The sequence below is a fragment of the Cervus elaphus genome, chromosome 21 (genome assembly GCF_910594005.1).
Source record: "Cervus elaphus chromosome 21, mCerEla1.1, whole genome shotgun sequence".
Taxonomy (NCBI): Eukaryota; Metazoa; Chordata; class Mammalia; order Artiodactyla; family Cervidae; genus Cervus; species Cervus elaphus.
In genome coordinates this window covers 19,633,403-19,651,873 of record NC_057835.1, presented here as the reverse complement: position 1 = coordinate 19,651,873, position 18,471 = coordinate 19,633,403, and the positions used below count along the sequence as shown (strand labels likewise).

General features: G+C 41.8%; 3 protein-coding genes across 8 annotated transcripts in view; 1 reads left to right on the top strand and 2 right to left on the bottom strand.

Annotated features, from left to right (window-relative positions):
- TATDN1 (TatD DNase domain containing 1) overlaps nt 1-10,775 on the bottom strand; it is a 31,716-nt gene extending 20,941 nt beyond the window's left edge. For 4 of the 6 annotated variants that reach the window (XR_006336339.1, XM_043879433.1, XM_043879436.1 and 1 more), the window contains exons 1-6: nt 10,710-10,775; nt 5,242-5,307; nt 3,387-3,436; nt 2,173-2,236; nt 892-1,035; nt 748-790 (exon numbers count right to left, since the gene is read on the bottom strand). Coding sequence is in view for 5 of the 6 variants with exons in the window: in XM_043879433.1 (XP_043735368.1) it covers nt 748-790; nt 892-1,035; nt 2,173-2,236; nt 3,387-3,436; nt 5,242-5,307; nt 10,710-10,731 (389 nt within the window). In the remaining variant the exon portion in view is untranslated. Of the gene's footprint in view, nt 1-747; nt 791-891; nt 1,036-2,096; nt 2,237-3,386; nt 3,437-5,225; nt 5,308-10,709 lie in introns of those variants that run through there. The other 2 variants (XM_043879435.1, XM_043879434.1) reach the window with 2 other exon arrangements.
- Nucleotides 3,473-5,215, bottom strand: LOC122679159 (mitochondrial import inner membrane translocase subunit Tim8 A-like). The gene has a single exon (XM_043879439.1). The coding sequence runs from the start codon at nt 4,903-4,905 to the stop codon at nt 4,609-4,611; it is 297 nt and encodes a 98-aa protein (XP_043735374.1). The 5' UTR covers nt 4,906-5,215; the 3' UTR covers nt 3,473-4,608.
- Nucleotides 10,776-10,808: 33 nt separating the features above from the next.
- NDUFB9 (NADH:ubiquinone oxidoreductase subunit B9) lies at nt 10,809-17,965 on the top strand. The gene is made up of 4 exons (XM_043879438.1): nt 10,809-10,969; nt 13,959-14,151; nt 14,715-14,828; nt 17,750-17,965. The coding sequence occupies exons 1-4, from the start codon at nt 10,869-10,871 to the stop codon at nt 17,879-17,881; spliced, it is 540 nt and encodes a 179-aa protein (XP_043735373.1). The 5' UTR covers nt 10,809-10,868; the 3' UTR covers nt 17,882-17,965.
- Nucleotides 17,966-18,471: the final 506 nt, after the last annotated feature.

Genomic DNA, 18,471 nt, shown 5'->3' with positions numbered 1-18,471 from the left:
CTGGCACATATTACTCCATAAATATTTACTGAATAGATGAATACCTAAATTAGCCTCCTCCAGAAGCTCATTCTGTTTTGCCATCTGATAATTAATACACTGTACCTGAAACTCAACAAAATGCCTAGGTCCTAAATTAAGCCCATGACGCAATTTTTCTTTTCGGCCTTCAACACAACCCAACAGTCTGGCAACAGGAACTCCAACTAACAGCTATAGGCAATGGTATTATAGGAGGTCTCTGAAGCTTGTGAGCTTGGAGTTTTCTTAGAAGACACCACTTTCAACATGGCTCCTACAAAAGGATTCTCAAGTTCCAATCACAATATCCAAAGCCCAACAAGAGTGAAATATGCTTTTGTAGCTTTGGTAATTGACCCTATATTTTTTAAAAAATATCTTTTACTCTTAAGTCATATGCCCCACAACTGAATTTATTTCACTGGAATGGTTCGTGTATGAATGCACTTATTATCAAACAAACAAAAATCAAAAGTCTAGCATGTAAAAATCATCCCTGTTTCTAATAAATTAGATGGTTAAACCGATAGGGAACCGCATTCTTCCACCCCTCACAAACTCCATACAAGCATGCATGGAATATGCTTCACTTAACTTCTTATATACAAAGGAAAAAAAACAAAAAACCATGAAGCTTAACCTAACTACATTCTGAACTGATAAAAACTGTATAAAAACCACCCTTAAGATTTTACAAAAATTTCTAAAGACAATAAATTTCCTTACTTGAGCTGAGTATCTTTGGGACAAAACTGTAGTCGGTCAAAATCTTGAAAAGATAAAAAAGAATCAAGAATTACTCATGACTTGTAAAGAACAAATCAGCTATTTTCAAACTGAGTCACGCTAACGGGATAAGTTGACACTTACCAAGTCCACATTCCCCTATGGCTACAACTTTCCCCTTGTTATTTTCAGCAAGATTCAGTAACTCCATCAGGTAATGATCAGGGTCATTCTTTTCGAATTCATCACATCTTGTAGGATGACACCCAACGGTACTGAAAAACATATCTAGCACAGAATAATGCTTAGGATTATTTTCAAAGTATTTTTTCCATATTTATATTTAATATGAAAAAAGAATATCACATAATTTCAACTGGTCCATTTTTAACAATACCCATAAACTAGTCAAACTATTGGAAATGCACTGGATTAATCACATAAGAATTTCTGGAATACTAATGCCATTTTTGGACATGAATATGAAAACTGCTTTAACATGCAGAGGAGTGGAAGAGTGGAAGAACCGAGAACTTTTAAAAGCCTATCTGTTTGGGGATAATGAATAAGGAAGGTAATATGGAAGTAATATTATTTATGGAAGGTAGTATGGAAGGTAATATTCTTATACACATCAAAAGCCTCTGGGAAGATGTTTTTAGGACTTTAATCACTAAGAAAAAGTGTCAATGAATCCTGAAGTATGCATTTTCAAAAGATTTCAATAAATAACAGCTTTTAATGAATAAATCAATATTTTGCAAAATAACATGGAATGCCTAATTCTTTAGTGTCAAGCACATGAAGTGTGCGCCCAGCCCCTCCCCAGCAAAAACAAACAACAAAAAGGTTAAGTAAATAAATGCCAGATAAAGGACGGTGTTTTATGTAACTAGGGTTCTTGTAGGAACCAACTCCAAAACTTTATGTTCATATGCCTGTATTTATTTAGTCTATAAAGTGAGCATATGAAGGGTTATATACTATATTGTTACTTGCATTCCTGGGGCCTTGCACAGTGTCTCTAATCTGCATGATAAATATTTTAATAAATATCTTTTGTAGCTTAAATTAAAGAGCTATTTGCTATTTATTTAAAAGCAACTCATATCTTAAAACATATTACAGTATACACACAAAAATTCTGTATCGGGAATATCTGAGGTTAAATTCTATGCCTAGTGAACTTAATTCTCATTAACTGAAATCTTAAAACAATTCTTATTAAATACAAGAGGGTTCATCTGATATGACAATGGGCACTTTGAATTTTTTCATCTTAATCATGTCCCACTGAAATCAGTCTATCTTCCTGCTGTGTCTACAGTCATGATCTGCTGTATCTGTACCTGAGGCAGTTCTCAGAAAGACTTCTTCAAAATAACTTAATTCACATTGTGGGAGGTAAAAGTAATATGAGGATACCATTTGTTTGTGCCAAATGCAGTGCATCTTTACTGTCTTGTAGATTTCCACCTGTAATCATAAACTGAAACAGAAAGGAATAAAATAAGTCCACTTTGTCAACAAGTTTCCCAAATGTGCTTTCCTGCTTTTTTTCCCAAAATGCTTCTCTCTCTTTGACTGTCACATACCAACCTGCAGAACTCACCTGGTCACTTTTTAAAACTGAGGTTTATTTAACTTACAAGCAATAGCTACTAAGTGCCCTGATACCACACTATGGAACTTAAATCTTTTTATATATGTATATATATATTTTATTTACTCATTGTTTTTATTTTTGGCTGGGCTGGGTCTTCATAGCTGTGCAGGCTTTTTTTCACTTGTGGCAAGCGGGGGCTACTCTCCAGTTTTGGTGCCCGAGTTTCTCATTGTGGGGGACTGTCTTGGTGCAGAGCTTGGGCTTTAGGGTGTGTGGGGGCTCAGTATTTGCGGCTCCCAGCTCTAAAGGGCATGCTCAACAGTTGTGGTACAGCACTTTAGCTGCTTCATGGCATGTGGGATTTCCCAGATCAGGAATCAGACTTGTGTCTTCTTCTACATTGGCAGGCGGATTCTTTACCACTGAGCTGCCAGGAAGCCATATGGAACTTAAATCTTATTCCCTGTGAGCATGTGTGGGCTAGCTTGCTACTTTAAAAAATACCAGTTAAAGAGAAATATCTATTCAAACAATTTGACAGAGCTAAAATTCATTTGCTTAGAACTCTCTAAAAGTAGTAGGAATTCTCCTGATTATCAAATTATTACCATAAAAATTAAAGTGTTCTCTCAGTTGCTTGAAATGTTATACACAGTATAAAAGCTAAACATGGTGATTGGAGATATATCTTTCTGATGATTGCTTACTTCTAACCAAAGCTAAATTATGTTATAAAATCTACTAATAGTTGCCTCTTAAGAAGCCTGGTAATTCAGATGGGTTTTAAAAAACTTCCTCAAGAAGACTTGGCCATTTACCACATTTCTGATCGCATGGAAGAACCACCCACAAGGTGTGTGTCACTTAAACTGATGAGAATATAATATTTTGATATTTTATTTCATTAACTTGCTAATATGACAATACATATCACAAAATGCTAAGTGTGGCATTGGCTCTTTCTCATCTGCAGTATTTTAACCAAAATTTAGGTTTTTTTTAAAAAATCGTAATAACAAAAATGAAATGTTACCTTTTTAACACCAATCTGAACAGCTCTCTCTATTACGTCCTGTAAGTCATCTGTAAGAGATGAAGCTCACATTAAAAATCTGGTAAATAAAAACTCGCTTATAATTTAATTATCCTCTATTGAAAGAAAACATAGAAATCACAGTTACTAAATCAAAGTCAAATCAATACTATTTGATAAGTGCTTATCATATAATAAGACCTGGCAATATCTTTAAAAAGAAAAAAAAAAAGCAACCCACATAAGGCAAAATAGGTGAACTGTACTTCTGTTTTGTTGACCAAAAGGGCGAAAAGTCTGTTTGGGTTTATGGTTTGCTTTTTTTTTTTTTTTCATTTAGAAGCTTTTATTTCAATGATGAAAAGATACAGTAAATGGAAACTATCCTTATTTACAACAGGCATGCACCTCTACCTGATACTGCTGTTAGTTTCTGACTGGCCCAAATCTTAATTTTCTCATTTAGGCACATCTTTATAAATTTTTTTGGACCCTGATATTCACGGTAAGTTAACTTTCTTCCTTGTGGCAGTTTTGTATGAAAATTATGTTCACTGGCTAGCTTCCTTTAACTAAAGGCCTCTAGACTCTCAAGCAACCTGTCCTAGCTTGAGACCATACTTTATAGAAATATTTAAGTGAATCACAGTATAAGGGAGGGAGATAATCCAGAAAGTTGGAATGTACTGTATGAAGATACCATACATTTTTGCCATCACCTGTAGTCAAACACTAGATAAGGAGTCCTACAGTTAAGTACCAAAGTACTCTTCCCCGACTGCTGCCCTGAGACACAAAGACGTACACTGGTATCCCCAGAAATCTGAAATGAACCCACACAAAAAAAAAATTAACAGATTATTACCTATGTGGTTCCACTGTCAAATTATAGAGCAATTCCACTATTAAAATTATAAGAAGCAGTTAACGGGACTAAGAGAAAAGCATCGTCCCACATAGAGTAATATTCATCTAGTAGTTTTCCATTCATCTATCAGTTGTTTTCACAAGATTAGCATTAAAAAATCACAACCCCAAACACATCTAACCCTCAAATCCCCACCCACACCGAACACTGGTCCTTGTTCATTCTCAGAGGACAAGACGTCCCAAGAGTGACGAAGGTGGGAGCCAATTCCCCTACGGCCTTTTCTTCAACCATCCCATCAACTGCTCTTCATATCTTGAACTACCTTCCTTTTCCAAAGAGGTAATGCTGAGGTCAGTCAGAAAGGCTTTCTGAGAAGCCTGCCCTGGATTTCTGCATCTGCTCCAGTCGTTTCACGATGAACCGGCTTGTATCAATGAATCGCTCAACGCAATTCACGAGACAGGCCTCAGCCCGACTGCCCAACTTTGGTCCAGGCTTGTCCACGCACTTCTCCCAGCAGAGTTCCGTCATCTGGTGCACCAGCTGCTGGAAGCGATGCTTCTGGGTCTCCACCTCGATGAAATGCCGCAGCTGCGGGTCGACTGAGCCCATACCCGCCGCGGAGGACGACGACGAGGAGGGATCCATCCCAGCACCGCCCCGCGGCCGGAGACAAACGCCGCGCCAACTCACCGACCTTCACGTGCCTCCGCGGCGGAACCGGAAGCACTATGGCTTGCCTTTTATGAACATGGTTATCTCAGTTTCTATGTTCAAAGTTGTAAACTTGATAACATTTTACACATGTTCATCACCGTGGTTTACCAATATAGCTGATATGGGTTTCACTTTGTTTATAGTTTTAGCCAAGATGCACATTAAATCCTTTAATATTTCAATTTTAAGGGTGGGTTAAGCTTTTTATGCTCTCCCTTGGGTCAGAAAATTTGTCTTCATAAATAGCTTACCAAAAGAAAAGTTTACCTTGATGCTTTTGAACCCCTCTATAAATTCCTCTGAACATAGGATCTGTCAAGTTGATACCAATATCTGTGGAAAGCAAAAACAAAACACATCATCATGGAGGGCCTCTATTTGAAATTTTTACTTTAATAAAAGGTCCAGTTACTAACCTTTTCATTCACACATTCATACAAAATCTAAGTGCCTACTGCTTGTCAGTCACTGTGCTAGACACTTGGGATACCATGATGAAAGCCAGTAGTCCAGCTCTCAAGAAACTCACTGCAGAACTGGCAAGGCATACTCCTTAATAGCCAATTAAGAACTTACAATTAAGGGACTTCCCTGTTGGTCCAGTGGTTAAGAATCTGCCTTGTAATGCTAGGGATGCAAGTTTGATCTCTGGTTTGGGGAACTAAGATCCCACATGCCATAAAGCAACTAAGCCCACCGGCCACAACTAGAGTCAGAGATTCAGTGTGTTACAACTAAGATCTGACACAGTATCTTAAAGATTGAAATAAACAAGTTTGTTTCTTTTTAAAAGAAAGAAATCATAAGTAGATACTAGCACTGTGGGACACACAGGAGGACCACCCAACTTAGTCTGATAATTAGTCCAAAAGAGGTTTCCAGAAAGAAGCACTTCTTGAACTGAATCTTCAAGGATAAGTTGGGAGTTACCCAGCAGAAGACAGGAAACTGCAGATAAGAGGAAGCAGCAGAAATAAAGCATCCGGGGTCTGAAATAACACAGTGATCGTCGAGAGAAGTGCAGAGAGGCGAATGACCAGAAAAGAGCAAACTCAACCATGTAACAGATGCTTGTCTTTAAAACACCAGATGCACCAAGAAGCACTGATGGCTTCCAAGATTGGTATTCTGGACCTCTCGTTCTGGTGTCTTTGTAGAAGGTGGGATCTGAAGGGGGCAAATGGAGTCAGGGTAGTTCATCGGGAAACAGTCAAGAGTTCCTATTTGCAATGCAGAGAAACTGAATTACAAGTGGAGATGCAGAGAGGGCAATAAGTTATTTTCTTTATTCACCCAATAGTTATGAAGACCCACACTATGCCAAAATATTATGTAAGGAGTTAGGGGGTACAGAAATGAACAAGACCTGTCACTTGGTGCCAGCCTTCTAGGAATTTAGTCTATATAGGAACTGCAAATAAAACTTGTGATATAAAATAAGATGGTTTGACAGAAAACAAAAATCTGTAAATTATCCTTCAATAAAAAAATAAATCTAAAAAAACAAAAAAAAATAAGCTGGACTGTTAGCAACATGAGGCAAGAAGCGTTTATCTTCTTCAATGCTGTATCCCTAGAACCTAGCATAATGGTTGGTATATAGTAGGAGTTTTATACACTTTTAAGCCTGTAAATAATCACTTTACAGCTTTGTGCTTCAGAGTGCCAAGAAGGAGCACAAACAGTTTTGGCAAGAACGATGAAAAAGCTTCACAGAAGATCTAGATCTTGTAGAAAGCTGAAGCTTAAAAGCTGACAAAGAGAAAGGTCATCCCACACACAGGTGTGTGTAGAAGTCTGGAAGAAATTCATTGTGCTGTAAAGCAGAGGTTCACAGTGGAGAGTGATTTTACTGTCCCTCGCTTCGTTTAACCTCTCCCCTCCCTGCCAACCCTGCTCCCAACATCCAGCAATGTCTGTGTTCATTTCTAGTCGTCACACTGAGGGGAGTGCTCCTGACAGTCCCTAAGAGCCCCCAGCTGGTTGATCCCCTAGGATCAACCTGAGGTTGAGGTAGTTGTTACTAATTACTGCAAGCTGCTCTCTCACTGATTCATCTGATGGGAGTGGGCACAGAGGCTACTAGATGGGAATCTTCTAAACCTCTGCTTTTCAAACGAGGGTTATTCCAGAGTATGTAACACCCTGAGATTCCCTGGAGTATCAATTTTACTTTGGAAAATCTTGGGGATAACATAGCTTTTAATTTTAGAAGGGCACTATATTATTTCAAAGTTAAACACAAGACATCCAGAGAAATTCTGTAAATGCATCAAGATTTACATACCACTACCATCACCCCATCGTATATCCTTCACTCTGGGCCCTTAAGTGACCTTTGGTGGGTGAGCTGTAGAGCAGGAGGGCTTCCCTGGTGGCTCAGCTGGTAAAGAATCCACCTGCAACGCGTGAGACCTGGGTTCGATCCCTGGGTTGTGAAGATCCCTTGGAGAAGGGAACGGCTACCCACTCCAGTATTCTGGCATGGAGAATTCCATGGACAGAGGAGCCTGGCAGGCTACAGTCCATGGGATTGCAAAAAATCAGACTGAGCGACTTTACTCTTTAGAGCAGGAACTCACCAGCACTGAAAAGGAAGCTCCACTCCATTCCAAATTTTATTACTTTGCAATGATTAAGCATAGATTCTTATTGCTATTCAGATTGAGGAGATGGTCACTTGTGGTATGATATGCAGACAATGTCACAGAAATTAGTCTCAAGTATAACCTAAGACACAATGTTGAAGTGTCTCCTAGGAGGGAGCAATATTTCCCATAAACACAAATACTTCTGCTTCATGCCCTCCTTCCCCAGATTAGAAACAGGCAGCCATTGGTTATGTGCTTTGAGAGGGGGGTAATGTAGGATTACAACCTGGCGATAGTCAGCTTTCCTAAATAAAAATCTAAGGTTGCTTTTATAACACTGGCTTAATTTTTCTATTATTTAAAAAAAAAAAAGTTGGCCACACCTTTTGGCTTACGGGATCTCAGTTGCCCAATCAGGGACTGAATCCCACCCACTAGACCAACCAGGGAACTTCCTCCACTGGTGTAATTCTTCATGCAACTGCTACATGTAAAGCTTGTTCATGGAACAACTGTCCATGGGTCTAAAAGGTTGTTTTCCAAAGTACTGCTCATGAGTACTATAGGCAGAAATTTGTGTAGTGGGTCATAGGCAGAACTTTTTAAATGGCATGGAAAAAACTCACATAACAAAGATAGAATGCATAGTATGATCCCATTTTTGTTATAAAGAGACACACATCTGATATGTTTGCCTATTTTTATGTCTCCATATAAATTGAAAAACTATGGAAGGATATAAATTTTAAACATTGTTTACCCCTGGAGAGTGGAAATGAAGAGCATACAGAAAGAAATACTTTTCAATTAAACCCACCTTCTGTAAGAAGTCTTCTCTAGCTTATCTGGTTGAGATTCTTTTATCAATTTTCTTACCACCTATACTGAAATTACACGTCTTCTTTTACCCACTCATTCATTCATACTTCCACTGAACAGTCACTGTACTAGATAAGCCCCTGGGAACAAAGACAAATACCACCAAGCATCTGCCTTAAAAGAGTGTAGACTAACGGGAAAGGCAGATACATAAGTATTTTAATTATAAAATAATGTGGTAAAGTAAAGGGTAGGTAAAAATCAACCAGGCAAGAGGATATGAGAGACAGCGGGGACATTATGGTCCCAAACTGCCACTCTAAAACCTTTTCAGAAGCAAGAAACAGCACCTCCAAGTGTTTATAGAGCATAAAAAGGATGAGGCTGGAAAAGCGGGCAGGACCAGACCATAGAAAGGCTTTGTATGCTAGGCTGTGTGCTGAGTCACTTCGGTTGTGTCCGACCCTTTGCGACCCCATGGACTGTAGCCCACCAAACTCCTCTGTCCATGGAATTCTCCAGAGAATACACTGGAGTGGGTTGCCATTTCCTTCTCCAATGCTACGTTAAGGCACTTCAACTATCCTGAGGACAGTTAAAGATCTGAAGCAGGAGAAAAATGTAGCTGACTTTTTTATACAGACCACTCTAGAGGCTAGAGAAAGGATTTAAAGAGACATAACTTGAGGCAAGGATTAAGTTTTTATGACAAACACAAAACTTTTTAAAAAGTGTGTTTCCTTTTCTTTGTGGAGTGTTTCGTGGCTCTCACCCCATCTACCCCATCAATTATATCACAGATTGTAATACAGAGGCTGAGAGACACCACACCTGCAAAGAGTCTACAACCTCTGAGGACCTACCTGTCCCCCATCCCAGGCTCTCCCACAGTATTTTAAAAAACCTCTTTCATGGCACTGTAAGGTGCCACGCTCCTCTGCATTTGTTTTGACTGTCTCCAGCCTGAAAACTAACTGTACCACTAGATTCTTTATAATTCCACATACTTAGCACAATATCTTTGTAAAAAAAAAAAAAAAAAAAAAAAACTGCCCAAAACAACTTAGATCTAAGTTTATAATCCTAACCTCTTTGAATGCAAGACATTTCCAACTGGCCAGTAACTGTCTCCACCTGATGTCCTGTTAAGATTCTCACATTTACCTAATCCAAATGGATTTCCTTACATAGCCCATCCACTGCCAAACTAATCAGGCTTCCATTTCATACTGAGGTATTTATCCCAACCCTGAATCATGTTTACTCTCCCTTACTTGTCATAAACACTCAGCTGCTAAATGTGCATCTGTACCTCTCCCCCATTTCTCTCCCTTTTCCAATGCCCTTTATAAGTTCTGATATGCTTCCCTGCCTCTCCCTGTGACCTACCAAACCTACAGAAGGGCTGTCATTTTCCCACATCAAGTAGCTAGAAAGTTCACAAAGAAGGCGCATGCCCTGTTTACCCACTGCTGTATCCCACAGCCCAAGGCTCCCAATGGGAAACTGGCACCCAATGATTTGCTTAAGGAATGCTCCTTGTCAAAAGCCTCCAGTGAACCTCTATACACAGTAAAATTAAACTCAGCAACCCATTCAAGTCCCAAGTCAGCCTTCCAATCCTAGCTCTCACAATGTCCGCGCCCCCCCCATCGCCCCCGCCCCCCACCTTTCCTGAGTGCCTGGTACTAAATACGCTTACTCCTTTAGTCCTTGTCGAATTCTCCCTCTCTTGTTCTACCGATGCTGAATGGTTAGTGTACTTGCCAAGTACAGAACTTGTTTCTCTTCCCATTGTGTGTCTTCCAGTTTCCCCACCAGGTGTTGGTGCCAGCAGATTAAGGGCAGGTACCTGTGTTCCTAGGCCGGTGCCTGGCCCACCAGAGGCCTCAGTAACTGTGATATGAGCTACGATACGAATCAGTGAGTGACCGCGTCCCTCGAAGCCATACCCCATCCTCCTCTCCGCCAAACAAACGGTAAGGGGTGGGAGGTGCACGGAGGCTACAGGAGAATACAACGTCTGGCTTTGAGTTTTTTAGTAGTTTTTTTTTTTTTTTCCTTTTTATTGAATACAACAACATGTTGGAAAGAGCACAAGTCATAACTGCGAAGTTCGTCAGTTTTCACAAATAAGCATACCGGTGAAGCCAGCACCAGACTGAGCACCAGAACATTACCAGCACCCAGAGGCCTCCCCGCGCCCTCTTCCGAGGGGTGCACCTTCAACCCGGCAAAGAGCTGGAGAGCTCACGTCCTGGGCCCTCTAGCAGCGGTGCGCGACGCCCGGGAATCGAAATGACCCCAATGCTGGCAAACTCTTACCCACGAATTTGAAACGACTCATGACTGCAGCCCCACGTTCTCCTCGACGGAAGCGGAAACGTCCCTGTATCGCCCCGCCCCTCCAGCAGCCCCGCCCCCTCGCCGCTGACATCCGGTTTCCCGGGAGCCCCCGGGGCCGCTGAAGGTGAGCCGGCCGTCATGGCGTTCTTGTCTTCGGCGGCCTATCTGACCCACCAGCAGAAGGTGCTCCGGCTTTATAAGCGGGCGCTGCGACACCTGGAATCATGGTGCATCCACAGGTGGGATATGGGGAGCCAGGGCGCGGGGAATTGGCCCCGGGGGCTGAGAGGCCCTTGGTACCGGGCGGCTCAAGGACTTCGGGGACGGGGTGGGAACACGGCCCCTCGCCCCCATAAGCCCGCCTCTAGACCCGGGTTCGAATGCGGAATTCATCGCCCACATCTGGGAGACCTTGAAGACTTGTTTATCTGGCTCCGGGCTCAGTTTTCTAATCAGGAAAACGGACACGGTACCCACGCAGAGGGTTGCATAACAATTAAGAGAAAGAAAGTACCACAGATGGACTTTGTTGTCCCTCCAGCGCTCACTCATTAATAGCTTTCTTCCTATTGTGACCTCTTCCTAATATTGGCAGTAATAACAAGTGCGTTCTTTTCTTTAGTCCTCGCACTTCTGGGAATTAGGGGTGATTTAGCCTTATTTTATAGATGAGAAAAGGCAAGAGAGTAAGTTGCTCAAGGCCCTGCAGCTGGTAAGTGGCCTAGCCAGGGTTAAAACTCAGGTGTCTTAACTCCAAAGCATCATCATCACCCCCACCCCACCCCCATCAGCTTTCCTCTTTATAGCTTTATCCAGTCCTTTTTGTTAGCTTCATCCCATGTAATTCTTTATCTCCCGTATAATTTTCTTCTTCCCTCTCTTGTCCATCTGGAACTAGTCTTAGAACACAGTCTTAAAACACGGATTTTTGTGATCTAAGTGCAATGCATGCTGGGGTAACAACCCAAGATGTATGAATGCAAAGCGTCTACTCCCTTAGCAGAATCCTAAAACCTAGTCTAAGGAGAAGGGCTTCTGAGGAAAACTTCTAAGCAATAGGAAACTGAGCATATCTGGAAAAGCTGTGAAGGGCGTCCTTGAAGCCCAGATTTTATATATTTGGGATGATTGTAAGTCATCGACTTACTTCTCTTTGCTAGGCAGCAGGATGGCGAGGTTCAAGGCTGTAGGGTTCATTACTTTCCTAATTTTTTTTATTTATGACAGAATTTGCTATTCAGGTTCTATGCTGGCTGATGAATAAATAAATGTTAACAAGGCTTTTTTCTTAGCTGTAGCAGTTTGTGGATTAATGGGGAAGATGGACACATGTAAACAGCATAGGGAATTACCAGTTTTATAAGATGAAGGAAGTCAAGCCATCAAGAATTCAGGCAGTGCTGAACTACATCTGGGAATATTAATATTAGCCTTGGAGGAAAGGATAAATGTATTTACCATGATAACACTAACTCAGCGTTCCTTTAAATCTCCTAACATCTTTTTCTCTGTACTTTCCTGATATTTTTTTTTCTTCCATTTGCCCTCACAGTGCTATTTGTTCTGCATGGGTCCATTCTAGACTCTTGGTTATTGCTGTATATACCTTGTGCAGCCTCATTATTGTTGGGACTTGTCTCTAGAGCTGTATTTCTAACTATTTGTTAGATTACCTACAGTATGCTGAAGCTGAACTTATTTTTATTTTCACTACCTAATTTTGACTCTCTTCCCAAATTCCCTGCCTCAGCTAATGGCATTACTAGTAATATAGTCACTCAGCTTTAAGTCTTAGTAGTATTTTCAGGTGCTCCAAACTTACCCCACTGCCAGAGATATACATACTTATATGCCATGTACAACTGGACACTGATTTTTGTAAATCTCTTCCCACTGTAATAATATTAGTAGTTGACATTGAGCACTGAGGATGTGCCCAGAACTGTGTGAAGTGTCTTTATATGTTTTAGCTTCTCACATCTTTAAGGACAGCCTGAAGATACAGATAATGTTATTAACACCTTAATGGAGGAAGAACCCATGGCCTAAAGACTTTAAGTAATTTACCCTAGATCACACAGCTAGTAAGTGCAGAGCTAAGACTCAGTCTTAAGCAATCTGATTCCAGAGCCTGCTCTCATAAATTTGTAGTTTAAATGTTTCTCTCCTGTCACCATCCATCACTGTGGCTTGCTTCAGGCCCTTATCATCTCTGGTCTGGATTATCAAAGCCCTGTTATTACTCAGCCATAAAAAAGAGTGAAGTAAGTCAAACAGACAAAACTAATATCATATGATATCACTTATATTTGGAATCTAAAATATACAAATGAATTTAATTACGAAACAGACACACAGACAAAACAAAACTATGGTTATCAAAGGGGAAGTTGGGGTGGAGGTATAAATTAGGAGTTTGAGATTAGCAGATACAGACTATTGTCTATAATAAGGATCTACTGTATAGCACAGGGAATTATATTCAGTATCTTATAATAAGCTATAATGGAAGAGAATATGAAAAAGTGTATGTATAATGATTCACTTTGCTGTACACCAGAAACTAATGCAACATTGTATATCAATTATTGTTTTAAAAATTTAATAAAAAAAATTTTAAGCCCCATAAATGATCTCTGCATCTATGGCAGCCCACTCCAGTATCCTTGCCTGGAAAATCTCACGGACAGAGGAGCCTTGTGGGCTACAGTCCATGGGGGTCGCAAAGAGTCAGACACGACTGAGGAACAGTTTCACTAACACTTTCTAGAACCTGACCAGAACTTGCCTAAGGTCCTGCAGCTAGTGTCAGATTCAGAATTTGAACCCAGGTCTGTTTTGAGCCACACTGTGCCACCGTGTAATACCTGCCTCCCACATCTGTGTCCAGAATTTAGCTCAGTGTCTAGCACAAGGTAGGAGGAAGTTACGTAAGCTGTCATTCAATGAATTGAATGATCCTCCTATAGAGGAGATGGGGAAAGAAGTTAGGCTGTGTTTATTAATACAATAGTTTTTTGCTGCTGGTGTTTGGGGGGGGACTACCAAGAAAGCTGTCATAATGATGCGGCTGCTCCATTGACAGGGTCCGGGGAGGAGCTGGGAAGTTGCATTACTCACCTGGGAGGCATTAGTGGAAGTACCCCTCTTGTCAGATAACTGTCAGATAGTTATACTTCCCGATCGAGTAGATTACATTTCTAATCTCCAAAACCATTTTGGTTTAAGGGATAAATACCGGTACTTTGCTTGCTTGTTGAGAGCCCGGTTTGATGAACATAAGAATGAAAAGGACATGGTGAAGGCCACCCAGCTGCTGAGGGAGGCAGAGGAAGAATTCTGGCATGGTCAGCATCCTCAGCCGTACACCTTCCCTGAGTCTCCGGGGGGCACCTCCTATGAGAGATACGAGTGTTACAAGGTAGGTGAGGACCACAGGTGTGTCGAATTTCAAACCTCAGCCCCAGAAACCACTTGCCTTTTTAAGGGCAGCTAGATTTCCTTTCTGACAGTTACATGTTTTTTCAGCATCAGTTTCCTCTCTCCCAGATGCCATCAAGACTTTTCTTTCCAAACTCAGAGCCAGGGTCTTGCAGTAAACATTTTGACAAAGGAAAGTGCTTAAGGAATGGGTCAATAACTCATTTTTGGATCTTGAAGTTAAGCAGTTTCAATTGGCGCTTAGTATTCTAAGTGGTATTTCCAAATAACATAAAGCCACATTGGATGTTTAGAGAGCTTGGGTAGGGGAGGGACGATGCCAGTTCTCTTTGGACTGACCTTGCTGTTTTTTGGTCCTAGATGGTTTCAGTCTAAGGTGTTCTCCTTTATTTTGGTCCTCTGCTATGTATGGCTTAGTGTCAGAAGCAAGTCTGGAACTTAGAATTGTTATAAAATACATTGATTTTTGTCTCGTGAGAAGGCCCTCCCCGTGACATGTAAATGTGTCTTGTGGAATGACGCTGTGATTTCCACTCCTGACAGGTTCCCGAGTGGTGCTTAGATGACTGGCATCCTTCGGAGAAGGCGATGTATCCTGACTACTTTGCTAAGAGAGAGCAGTGGAAGAAACTGCGGAGGGAGAGCTGGGAGCGGGAGGTGAGTCTTGCCTATACTTTCTCTCTCAGGTGTGTTCAATAAATTTACAACCATCTTAGAAATAGGTTAAATGTGTTTCCTGGTCTTTGGGCTTTTCTGTTCTTTAATTTTGCTTCTCTTCTCCTTCCCCTCCATAATCCTTTGCTTGACTTTATAATCTATTAACCTTCTCCACCAGCGCCTTGGGTGTTTTTCCACTCATGATGACTGATTTATGTATGTATTTAAAACTTAATTCATTTTTTGGCTGTGCTGGGTCTTCATTGCTGTGAGGGCTTTTCCCTAGTTGCAGCAAGCAAGGGCTACTCTCTAGTTGTTGTTTGCAGACTTCTTATTGCAGGTGGCTTTTCTTGTTGTTGAGCATAGACTCGAGGTGTGTCGGCTTGAGTAGCTGCAGCTCCCGGGCTCTTGAGCAGAGCCTCAGTAGCTGTGACACACGGGCTTCGTTGCTCTGTAGCATGTGGAATCTCCCTGGATCAGGGATTGAACCTGTATCTGCTGCATTGGCAGGTGAATTCTTCACCACTGAGCCACCAGGGAAGCCCTGATTTATATTTTAAAAAATTCAGTCTGCGGTAGTGTGAAAAATAAATTGGAGAGGGCAAGTGGAGAAGGGAAGAGACCAGCTTGGGTTATTGCAGTAGTTTAGTCCAAAGACTACACAACCAGCGCTAGGATGGGTATGGTGGATGTGGAAGGAAGCAGCTTCAGGATATTGTTTGCAGGGATGTGAAGAGGGATTGGATTGGGGTGGGGGTTTCGTGTGGAGTGAAAGATGGGAAGAATCAAGAATGATTTCCAGGTTTTAAGCTTCAACATGTGGAGTTTGGTGGTGGTGTTTATTGAGATAGGGAAGAGAAGAGAAAACAGATGTCAGGACAATCAGGTGTTCGGTTTTAAATGGTTAAAAATGTAAAAGTTGAGAATCCTGTGAGACATCTGATGCAGGTGTCAGACAGTGACTGGATGTGCAAATTTGGAACTCAGAGGAGAGATTTGGGCTCAGGATAGAAATGTGGGTGTTATCAGTTGTTTTAAAAGCCACAGAAGAGGGAATGGGGGCCTCTTCCCGGTTCCCTCTCCACAGCAGAGGAACTGGATTAAGTGGAGGCTGGCAGAGAGCCACAGAAAGGTTTGAGATCCTTAGATCCAAGAGAAAGTGTTTCAGGAATAGTGGTCAGGGTCAGTCATCTTTGATGTGGTCTAGAGTCCTGGAAATAACATCGAAAGGTGTTAATTACAGAGAGGGCATTAGTGGCCCTGACTTGAGCTTATCTGTCACACAAAGATTGATCGGAAGGTGAGGAGGAGAAAACGTGAGGGAGAGATGACTCTTGAACATTTGCTGAGGAGAACGAAGAAATGGGGCAGTAACTAGAGACCTAGAGATTACTTTCTTTTAAAATAAATAATGATGCATGCGTACTGGTGAGATTTGGGGTGAGGGAGAGTCTGGTAATGCCGAATCAAGATAGAACAGGTACAGAAGGAAAATTTTTGAGGATCCCGAGCCTGTGTGGGGGCCTTTGAGAGGAGAAGGGATTCTTCCTCCATTCTTATTGGACAGAAGCTGTAGGTAAATACTTCTGGGTTAGAAGTTTAGATGGTGGGGAAATGACAGACTTTCATGTGCGGGCTTCTCTTTTTTAAGTGAAATAAGGAAAAGCCAGGGAGTGGGCAAAGCATGTTTGTAGAACATGAAAAGGTGTGATAAGCGTGGGCAGAGGATGAGCTTGCTGGAGAGGAGCAGTAAGATTGCTGTGGGGTGGTGAAGGCCCATGTGAGGCTGGGAATAAATGTGTTGTGACTCCAGTTTGTTCCAGGAATTTTTTTTTTCTCTTTAGCAATACTAAGCTGTACGGGTGCAGGCCTGAAGGTAGATTGTGTGGCTCTTCTCTGTCAAGAGCGACAAGGAATTGAAGTTCCTCCATAGGGAGTGATTTTCGTGATGGAGTCTAGCTGGGTCAAATAGGGACGTACACAGGAGACTGATGCAGAGAAGGGCCAGTTAGGTAGGAGAACATGGGAACTGGGAGCCTCTGTGAGTTCAAGAAGTTATGTTCAAGGGGCCTTTAAGTAAATGAGCTGGAAGAGGACACTGGTTACTGGGATATTGGGTTACTTGAAGTCATGATTTTGTGATCAAGGACGGCAGTGTTTTCCAAGAAGTATGTGAGCATTTGGGAACTTGAGGTGTGTTTGTTCATGGAGAGCAGCAGATTCATTCTGCAGTTGATCGCTTTGATAACCTCTCCCCAAAACCTTCCTCCTTTACTTATTCCATCGACATTATTAAACAGCACATGTACTGTAGCCCAGGTTTGCCACAACCCAGAATTGGTTTTCTGTAGGGAGGTACAAAAAACCATGGCTCTGGAAAGTGGGTGCCTTGGCTCTCCTCCTCTATTAGGACAGTGGTGGTCTCCGAGATTTGCTGGAACAGGAGTAGCTAGGCAGCAGGGGGCAGGACTGAGCACATTGGTACCTGATTGCTATTTGGAGGGCTTTTAAATTAACATCCCTGATGTATTCAGATTGAGGTTTCTTAACAGTGCTTTCGGAGACCACTTTGCAGAGACACGAGAACACGCTGGGGGGAGTGGTCAGGTGAAGGGGCCATAACAAGGGGAACTTGGAGTAGTAATTGTCAGGGTTTTGCTTAATGAGTAGGAGGTGGGGTAGGAGGGTTTGTTCTCAGCTTTGCTGTTTTAGAATGGGAAAACCTTTGAGGAGAACAGCTTTTGTGTCTGAGTTAAAATACGGGCATAGAAATAATGCAGTTCTGTATAAACAGCCCTTTTCTGTAGTGAGGATCAGTGTCATGTGACAAAGTAGAAACAACGCTGACACTGCTCCACAACAGAGGTCGGACCGTCAGTTTGACTCCTGTTCTAATTGTTCCCTCCTTACCGCCCTTTTAGGTGAAGCAGCTGCAGGAGGAAACCCCGGTTGGTGGTCCCCGAACTGAAGCTTTGCCCCCAGCCCGAAAGCAAGGTGACTTGCCCCCTCTGTGGTGGCATATCGTGACCAGACCCCGGGAGCGGCCCATGTAGAGGAAGATGCCTCACAGTCACGCTCGCAAGTGAGATGAGTTAATAGGACACACACTTGCCCTAATAAAATAACTCCACCTGGTATGACTGACGTGTTCTGAGGAGTGACATGCTGGATGATTGGGCCGCTGTCATTTTCTTAGCAGTTATGCATATAAAGAAAAGTATGTGAAATGTAGTCAGTCAGATGTGTTCTGTTCATCCCCATTAAGTCATATTGATAAATATGCTATCAAGGGAAAACTACACAGCAGAACCAGATACAAGAGTTACTTGAATAAACTTGAGTTGAAGGCTTAACTCAGCTGTAATGAGTGGAAGGCATGAGAGGCATGCCAGTAGTGAGTGTGTAAGATAACTTTCCTGTTTCCTAGATTCCACTCATGGAATTTTAGCTTTGATTAAAGGACCACTCTTAAGCACACGTTCAGCAAATAAGCATGCAGTTTATGGGGTTCTCAGGATTGGAGTTTGGTGGCTGGGGTTAAAGCATTCGATCTGAATGGCACTTTTGTGATACTCATTTCAAAGGCAGTTTCCCAGCTTTGCTTCCTCTACTGTAGCTTGGATTGTCTGCAGACACAAAGGTA

Excerpts from the sequence above, each read along its gene's own strand:
- LOC122679159 (XM_043879439.1), bottom strand. The coding sequence starts at position 4,905 with ATGGATCCCTCCTCGTCGTCGTCCTCCGCGGCGGGTATGGGCTCAGTC.
- NDUFB9 (XM_043879438.1), top strand. The coding sequence starts at position 10,869 with ATGGCGTTCTTGTCTTCGGCGGCCTATCTGACCCACCAGCAGAAGGTG. Across the intron at positions 10,970-13,958 it reads GAATCATGGTGCATCCACAG|GGATAAATACCGGTACTTTG; the intron begins GTGGGATATGGG and ends TTTTGGTTTAAG. Across the intron at positions 14,829-17,749 it reads GGGAGAGCTGGGAGCGGGAG|GTGAAGCAGCTGCAGGAGGA; the intron begins GTGAGTCTTGCC and ends CCGCCCTTTTAG.